Here is a 9,411-nt window from a genome sequence, read left to right as displayed (position 1 = left end):
CAAGTAGTGACTGGCTTACAAGCTTTCAAGAAGGAGCCTAGAACCAGAGGGTGTGGAGGAAGGTAGAATCTCCACTGAGTAGTATCCAATCTGTCTGGGCTGATGAAAGGAGATGGGGATAGGACTCTTGTGGTACAATGGTGCATAATTGTTATCAGGGCTGACTGTGAGGGTTGGAAATGTAAAGGTAGATGTTTTGTAGCAAAAGGAGGGGAGTGATTGACTATGCAATCCAGGAGCGGAGGTCCCTAGAACCATCAAGGGAGAAGAGTGGAGAACGAGACCCTCCCCAGAGAAGCAGTGATTTCAGAGATAGAGGCAGAGACAAGGATGTGGAGAGATGGAACGGCTGGGGACCCTAGACCCAAAGAGGGAGAAGACTGGGGGCCAGGCTTGCAGGGTTTACCCTTTGGTTGGTTGATGATGCATGGAGGGGATAGTAACCATGACAATGAAACGATATACAACAGGATGAATGTAAAGCTAATGTTCTCCCATGTAAACTATCACATAATTCACAATAAAACATTTAAAAAAAGAATAAAACTTCCTTCCTTAAGCCCCCAAATCTTTAGCTTTCCACCAGGTAAGTCACACCCCCAACTCCCTTTGCCTATTTACACAGTGGTGGTTCTAAAGCCAAAGTCCAAGGGGCTCTGTGTCACTGTAGTGGGATGGGAAGTGGTAGCAGAACTGTAACTGACAGCAATACAGAGGATGACGACAGAGAAATCCGGTTCTAGTAGCTGCAGCAGGTCCTGCCCTCCACAAGGCAAGGATGCCTTGGCTTAGGACTCTCCACTCTGACCATACCTGGATATCATCATTCATTGGCTTGACTAAGAAAGGGAAGATGATGACATAAGATCCTATGGTGACCTCAAAGTCCACATATGAATAACTTGGGCTTGCTTTTGCCCTTCCAGGACAACAGACATCCCGGTGGCTGATGGCAGAGAGGGAAATGAATGAAGGTACAGATGGCAGGCTGGGCTTCATGAGGACCTGCATGTCAGGCCTGCACTAGGGACAGTTACAGATAAGTAACCAAGCCCCATCCAGTCTCCCTCCAGCAGCAGGGACTGGGGAAGGCTGGGCTGTTTCGTACTTCCTCCACTTTCTTCAGTTGTAATCCTTTGCCTGAGGCTCCCAGGGAAGGATACTAGGTCCCAGACAAACAACTAAAGTCACAGGCTGCCTACTGAAACGGTCCAGAGTCAAAAGAAACAAACAATCACACACTACAAAATTAGAGACAGTATTTATTGATTCCTGTTAAAATAGGGTGCTTTCACAAGGGAAGAATGTGCAAAAAACAGCCTTCCTACACCCTGGGCTTTCTCACTTACCCCAGCAAGCTGGGACTGATTATTGAAAACTGTTTTCACTCTCCACCTGTTCTTGGGAAATCAGTACACTCTAGTTTTACTTCTTGATTACTTGCATGCATAAAGAAACTAAACCCAACTGTAGACAACCTATCTGCCCACATGTACACATGCCCAGTCCACATGATCAAAGAGATGTGAACCTCAAGTCCACATTCTTATGTGCATCACTGGATCAGATGGTGCCCTAGAAATTAAAGAGGATGTCAGCTGGTCAAAAACATGTAAGTAGTAATGCCAGCAGTAAAGAGGTAGATAGCACTCTGGCTATAAATGGTAGCAGATTTAGAAGCTATTTACCTATGTAAATCTCCAAATTGTCTTGAGACTCCTTAAATTGACAAGAATGAATTCAAGTTTCAAAATGGCATATCAAGTTATTAAGGCCACAGTCTCATCAAGCCCACACCTAGAGCTCTGATCTCATCATCCCCGTTCCCCCTCACCCTTTGGGACTTCCCAGTCCGGCTCACTGATCCCCCTCTGTAACAGTTTACAACATCCAGATGTCTGGAGAAGCCTTCAGTCTCACAAATTGGGGGTGACCCAATTGAGGAACTTCATGGCAACTTCAAAGCCAAGGAAACAGGCCTAAGAAAGGATTGGAAGAAAGACAAAAGTTATGTCAAGGTGGAATCCCTCCCTAACCTCACTCCCTCCTCTCTCATTCTATAAGGGGAAGAAAATACTTGTTCCACAACTTTCTACTCCTGATAACAAAGTCAAGAAATCAAAGCCCCTCCCTTTAGAGAATGCTATAAGGCAAATCCCTCTGACAACTTTTTTTTTTAAAAAAAAAAAGCAAAAAAGGAGGCTCTGGTTCAGGGCAGTATTTAGGGAATCCAATCCCCAAAACCAAAACCTTCTGTGGCAGCTGATTCTGACTCACAGCAGCCCTACAGTTGAGAGTAGAACTGCTCCATATGGTTTCTAAAGCTATAAATCTTTACAGCCACAGGCTGCTGCATCTTTCTTCCACCGAGCAGCTGGCATGGCTAAACTTAAACTGCTGATCTTTCTGTGAGGAGCCAAGCCCTTTAACCACTGTGTCACCAGAGCGCCTTAATCCAATACCAGGAGTGAGTAAAAGCCAGCCCACCTGCTCCCTACCCTAAAAGGAAAGCACAGCCCTTGCCAACCACTTACTGCATTGGCTGGGAAGGCTCGGATCATCACAGCAGTGAAGCCTGTGTATAAGGAAGTGACTCCTTCATTCCGGATTAGCTCCCTTAACACATCTCGGAAACCATTAGGATATTTACCAGGAGGGGCTGTGGAGCAGAACCCAGTTGTTAAAACCTTAGGAAGTTTCCTGAGTAAGTCCCCACATGGGGACTTCCTGTAGGGTCACAGCACTACAAAGACAGCAACTTGTGGGTCATCCTGGGACCAGGTCCCACACAACACAGTACACTTTGGGCCAAGCAGGCACAAATGCTTGGATTACTAGTGCTGAGGACACAGGGAAGAGAAATAATGAAACAACCATTCCACTCCACTCATGCAGAAGAAGAGCAGATTTGACTTCTTATATCACTTATTTTGTGTTTAGGCTGACATGAACATTACTCTAGAGTTTTTAGAACACAATGTGGGCCAGACAAATGCTGGATAATGTGTGGTCAGTGATAATCCCCCAGGGTCTTAGGAGCTTTGCACCCCAAGAACAGCCAGTGTTGGGACCACTCCAATACACATCCACCTCACCAGTTTGGAAGCGGGACTTGAGCACATCTGGGGGAATCGCCACAGCCCAGTTGAAGATCCCTGCAATACCACCAGCCACCAGGATCCGTGGTGCACTGAGCTCGCTGACACTGTGGAACAACAGTAACAAGCCCAGCTCAGACAAAAGCTCTGGGGTTGCTTCAGACCATCCTTCCTATGGCACACAGGGCAGTTACAGAGAGGGAAACTGGCTGGAAGAAGAAGGCCCAAGGCCAGGGCTCCCATGACCTAGCAGCTGCCGCTCTTGGAGGAAGTTTCATGTGTCTATTTCATATACTTTCTCCATTAGATGAAGCACAAACTGGAAGGTGTGAACTGGACCTCAGCAGCCATGACAGGAAAGTGAACCTGGTGCCAGGAGCATGTCCCATTTCTGCCCTCAGACCCATCCACAGGAGAGGGCAATCCACCAGGATCAGGGAACGTGGTTTGTAAGGTTTTCTGCTCTACTCACCTCTTTCCCTCTGGAGTGAAGATATTTTTCAGCCACTCGTATGTCATGAAATACATCCCACTAGCTGGAACATCTATTAGTAACAAGAAAGAAATCAATTAAAGGATATAAAATCCCCACAAATTTCCTAAAGTTAGAAGAACCCAAGGTTGGTCCTGGATCCTTCAAGGCTTCTTGAGAAGTTCCTCAATTGCTACTTTCTATGTGTAATAATCACTTTACAGTTACCAATGCTGCTTGGGGTGGGCACTCGTGTTACTGAGCACAAACACCTATGACCCAATTTCATCTTCAGAACACTGTGTAAGCACAATATGCATGACATCGTTTCAGCTAAAAGGTCCCCTCTGAGTGAACCCCACTTTCATGCTCATTTCTAGTGAATTACAGACAAAGTTAGTACATGTGGTGGAGTCCTGTAGGATAAGCACTGGACTGCTAATCACAAAGGTCGACAGTTCAAACCCACAAGCCACTGCTTGGAAACCCTATATAAGGCTGCTATGAGTCGGAACTGGCTCAGTAGCACTTAACAACAACAGCACATACACTAGGTCTCTAAGCTGCTAACTCAGGACAAAGGTGGGGCTATCTCTGTCTCTCCCACCCCTACCCCAGCATGACATGCCACTCAAATCCAGGGAACGCCTAACTGTTCCTAAGTCATTTTTTTTTTTTTCTACTCATCCTTCCAGTTTCAATTTCTATCTCCTTGCCACTCTCTGCAACTGCTAATGAAATGGCATCCACCTTTGAGGGTCTGCAAGCCACCCCCCAAAAGCATGAATGGCTCACCCTGCCCATGCTTATCTGTGTCCATGCTGGCAAGAGGCAAGGCAACCTAATGCCAGGACACACACTGACTACCAATTTTGCCAGAGCTGTGGCATGTATGGTGCCAAGGTCAGCCTGGAGACCTAGACACGAACCTCTGTAGCAGACCCACCTCATATGACCCCCCGCCCGAAGGTCAAAAGTTACCTCGCATGAGGGTCAGCACAGTCCCCTTGTAGATGCCTCTAATCCCAGCCTCTTTGTACAGCTTCTTTGCACAATCCAAGGCACCAGTGTATTTGGTTTCTCCAGAAGAAGCCTGAATCTGGGAATGAGGAGATTGGCATCAAGTCAGAAACAGCAAAATTAAGATCAACAGACTTAGCAGGCCACAGGTGACTACAAAGCAAGTGTGGAAGTGGTCATTATATGACTGTATTAGACCAATGAAAGACTTCACTGTCAAATCAATAAATATTTGGAGCATGAGATATTGAAGAGGTCATGAAGTAAAGCTAGATGAAATTATCACAAAGTACAGACACACTGACTAGCATACAAAGATCAACAGAAAAGTTGGGAAATAAGATGAGTTCTCTAAAATACAAGATCATTTACAATAAAACTATTTAGAAGGTCTAAAAAGAAAGAGGCAAATATTTTGGTCATTCACTAATTTCCTTAACAAATATCTACTGAGAACCAACACCATTCCAAGCCCTAGCAAATCATGAAGCCTAGCTAAGAAAAAGCAAACATGAAATTGCATTCATATTCCTAAGTGCCTGGATAGGGGTCCTGTGCAGAGCCAGGAGAAGGTCAAGAAGATGTTCCCATCTCAGATATGGAGCTCAGGGATTAGGCCAGGTAAGAGTAATCCCTAAAAAGAACTGTGAGACATCAAAGATCATTCCCATCCCCTGAGTACACAGGGTTGATAGGGATGGGCAACTTAAACACTGGCTACCTAAAATTGGGGGGGGGGAGGGGGAGGTACGGTAACTGGCTTACAAATTTTCAAGGAGTTTAGTTTCAAGAGTGTGCAGAGGAAGATAGAATCCCCACTGAATAGGTTTCATCTTGTCTAAATGAGTCTGGTAAAAGGAGATGGGGGATAAGATTCTTATAATTCAATAGTAACTGTTATCATGACTAAATATGATTGTCACAACCGTAAAGGTAGAAGTTTTGTAACAAAAATGGGGGAGTAGTTAAATTTTACAATCCAGGAACAGAGGACCCTAGGACCCAAGGGAGATGAGCATGAGTGGAATGTGAAACCCTATCCAGAGAAGCAGTAGCTCCAGAGATGGAGGCAGAGATGAGGACATGGAGAGGGAGCAGCTGAATACTCTACACTCATGAAAGGCTGTGTGCTGGCGGCCAGGAGGCAGGCTTGCAGAATGTGCCTTTTGGTGTTTACATTGTTATATATTCCTGAGTGTTTTTGTGTACATCCTAAAAAAACAAAAAACAAAACAGAGGGAATAGAAGCAAATACTGTTGAATGATGATGCACAGAGAAGATTGTAATCATTGCAATGAAACTATGAGTGTAAAACTGATGTTCTCCATATAAACTATCACTCAATTCACAATAAAAACTTTAAAAAAAAAAAAAAAAAGGAGCTGTGAGAAAGCCCTGTGCAAGATCTGCAGCAAGTGCAGGGCCAAGAGGAAGCAGAGCACGTAGCCAAAGACTAATTAAAGCCGAAAAGAGAATATAGCTTTGATAGTTTCAAGGAAAAATATTTACAAAATAAATATACAAGTCCAAATTTCTGAAATTTATAGAAAACTACAACATTACTACAAGAAGAAGACAAACAATCCAATCTAAAAATGAACAAAGAATATGAACAGATACTTCACCAAAGAATACATTCAGGCAGTCAACAAGCATATGAAGAAGTTTTGTAACCATTAGCCATTAGAGAGATGCAAATCAAAACAATGAGATTTCCTTTCACCCCAACATTAATATTGGCAAGGGTGTGGAGAGACTGGGATCCTCCTACATTGCTGGTGGAACTATAAAATGGCTCAATTACTGTGGGAAATGCTATGGAGCTTCCTCATAAAGCTGGAAACAAATACCATATGACCCAGCAATCCCTTTACTTGGTATATAGCCACAAGAAATAAGAGCCAGGACATGATGCATTCATCTACTTATGTCAGTGCAGCACTGTTCACAATAGCATAAAGATGGAGACAGCCTAAATGCCCTTTAATGGAAAAATGGATTTTGATACATACACAGAACAGAATACTATATAATGTTGAAGAATAATGATTAATCTGAGAAACACGCTATAGCATGGATGAACCTGGAGAACATTATGCTAAGTGAAATTAGTCAATCTTAAAAGGGCAAATATTGTATGATAACACTATTATGAAAACTCAAGAAAGGGTTTTCATACCAAAAGGAACATTTTTTGATGGTTACCAGGGGTAGGAGGGAAGGGAGAGAAATTCACAGGCTAGAGAGTGTACACATGTTAACTCAGGAGATGGGAAGGCAATATAGAAAAGGGAGGTTGGCAGAAGAATGATGAAGACAAGTAAAGATATAGGAAGGTATGCAAGGGCTAAAAGGGATAGAGGTAAATAGTGATATATACACAGCCTTGGAATAACAGTGTTCTGTGGGTACGTATATGGACAGAGACACAGGCTGAATAGGAATGAGAAGAAGAGTGGGAATATATATATATATGGAGCTGTGGTAGAGTAGTGGTTACGAATCAGGCTGTGAACCTCAAGGTCAGCAGTTCGAAACTACCAGCTGCCCTGCGGAAGAAAGATGAGGCTTTCTGCTCCCATAAAGATTTACAGCCTCAGAAACCCTGCTCAGGGTCTCTATAGGTCAGAACCGACTCGACGGCACATAACAACAACAATATATATATACATATATATATATATATGTTTGAAAGCAGGTATTTGTACATGAGTATTTACCTTTCCTACAAACACAATTATGAATGTTGTAGAGCATACACCAGGCAAAATGATGAAAACTTCTTAGATATAATAAAACATCTTAAGGCAATGAGTTGCTGGACCTGGGGACTCAGCATAGTCCATAAAGACAATGTTCTACATGTAACTTTTAATCTCAGGCTCCTCCAGTCTCTTTCTGACTGAGTGGTCACCTAAGGTATAGCTATTGTCTCTCCATGTGCAAAAAAAAGAATGATTAAAAATTGAAGAGTCTTGGAATCAATTAGCCCAATAGACTAATGAAACATCTGAACATGAGTCTCCATGACTCTAAGACCAGAAAAACTAACTGGTGCCCAGTTACCACTACCAATCGCTCTGAAAGGGATCCCATTAGAAGGTCCCAGATAGAGTGGGGTAAATGTGGAGCAAAACTCAAAATTATTTTTTTAAAGACAGTGTTTACTGGTCAGAAAGAGACTGGAGGAACCTGAGATTATGGCCCTTGATCACCTTTCAGGTTTGGAAAGGAATTCACCCTCCTGGCCCAATTTTCAGCCAAGCAGTAGATAGGCGGGATGACAACACTAGTGAGACAAGTCTTGGAATTGCCCTGGAATTGTGTCAATCATTCAAAATCAAAAGGGCAACATTTACCTAAGGACAAAGTTAAGAATAGGAAGGAGGGTGGAATGGAAATAGGAAGCAACAGGAGTAAGTGGGGAAAGTTTTTGTATGGAGGGGATTGTAACCACTGAGATGAAACCCAGTGTATGATTTGCTGAATGTAAAACTGATGATCTTGTCTGTAAATCTTTACTCATTCACAATAAAAAGTTTTTTAAAAACCCCACACAAAACAAAAACAATAGTTTTGTTTAATAAAGAAAAAAAATACTTTTTTCTTACTCAATATGTGTTGTTTATCCTAATTCCTCTACCTGTGGTTATAAAAAGACCATTTGGGAATGAGTATTAATTAATAAGTCAGTATAGTATAGGGAATGTCTTAAATCAATCTCTTCTGAGATACTATCAAGAGTAGATTATACAAGCAAGGAAGCACAAATAGTCCAATAGCTTTCTTACATATAGGAAAGTGTTGCTCAATATCCAGTCAGGCAACAGCCAACCACATATATCAGGTTAAGTCCAAAAATATTGCTACTAGGGTGTAAGTTTGTATGGTTTATTCCAATCAAAACATGTTTAAATATATCACTGCGATCAATAGATGATTGCCATCAAGTCAGTTTCAACTCATAGCTTCCCTACATAGGGTTTCTGAGGATTTAAATCTCTGGAGCAGAAAGCATCATCTTTCTCCCATGGATAACTGGTGGGCTCAAACTGCGGACCTTGTAGTTTGCAGTCCAGTGCTTATCATATGGAGCCACCACACTCCCCTTAAGTTTTGTTTGTTGTTATTGTCAAGTGCTTTCAAGTCAGTTCGGACTCATAGAAAACCCTGTTTAGGGTTTCTGAGGAATAGCTGGTTGAATCTGAACTGCCTACCTTGTAATTCAAACCAACTTTGTGGTCCAGTATTTACCTTCGGTGCCACAACATGACTCCTTAGTCTTGGTGTTATTGTTAAATGCTGTCAAGTTGGTTCCAACTCACAGCAATTCTATACAGAGTTTTTGAGGAGCACCCGGTGAGTTTGAACCGCCAACTTTGTGGTTCAAATCAACCTTGAGGTCAAATGCTTAACCTAAAGCACCATTCCGGGACTCCTTAGTGCTGTTGTTAAATGCCGTCAAGTTGGTTCTCACCCAAGGTGACCCTACATAGGGCTTCTGAGGAGCAGCTGGTGAGCTTGAACCAACCTTGAGGTTAAAAGTGACTTTGCAGTCCAGCGCATTAACCCAGAGCACCACACCAGGACTCCTAGGTCTTGGTGGTGGTGGTGGTGGTGGTAGTGGTGTTAGTGTGCTGTAGGGTTGGTTCCGAATCATAGAGACCCTGCATAGAGTTTCTGAAGTTGTAAATCTTTTCGGGAGCAGAAAGCCTGATCTTTCTGCTGGAACAGCTGGTAGTTTTGAACTGCTGTCATTGAGGTTAACAGCCTGACTTATAACCACTAGCTACCAGGGTGCCTTAAAAAAAAAAAAAAAA

General features: G+C 42.9%; 1 protein-coding gene across 1 annotated transcript in view; it reads right to left on the bottom strand.

The window, feature by feature from the left end:
* Positions 1–1,916: 1,916 nt before the first annotated feature.
* SLC25A20 (solute carrier family 25 (carnitine/acylcarnitine translocase), member 20) overlaps positions 1,917–9,411 on the bottom strand; it is a 38,706-nt gene continuing 31,211 nt past the window's right edge. The window contains exons 5-9 of the mRNA XM_006873626.1: positions 4,552–4,669; positions 3,571–3,643; positions 3,096–3,205; positions 2,535–2,659; positions 1,917–1,979 (exon numbers count right to left, since the gene is read on the bottom strand). Coding sequence (XP_006873688.1) covers positions 1,917–1,979; positions 2,535–2,659; positions 3,096–3,205; positions 3,571–3,643; positions 4,552–4,669 — 489 coding nt within the window. The remainder of the gene's footprint in view (positions 1,980–2,534; positions 2,660–3,095; positions 3,206–3,570; positions 3,644–4,551; positions 4,670–9,411) is intronic.

The sequence above is a fragment of the Chrysochloris asiatica genome, unplaced genomic scaffold (genome assembly GCF_000296735.1).
Source record: "Chrysochloris asiatica unplaced genomic scaffold, ChrAsi1.0 scaffold00246, whole genome shotgun sequence".
Taxonomy (NCBI): Eukaryota; Metazoa; Chordata; class Mammalia; order Afrosoricida; family Chrysochloridae; genus Chrysochloris; species Chrysochloris asiatica.
This window is presented reverse-complemented; position numbering and strand designations above follow the sequence as displayed.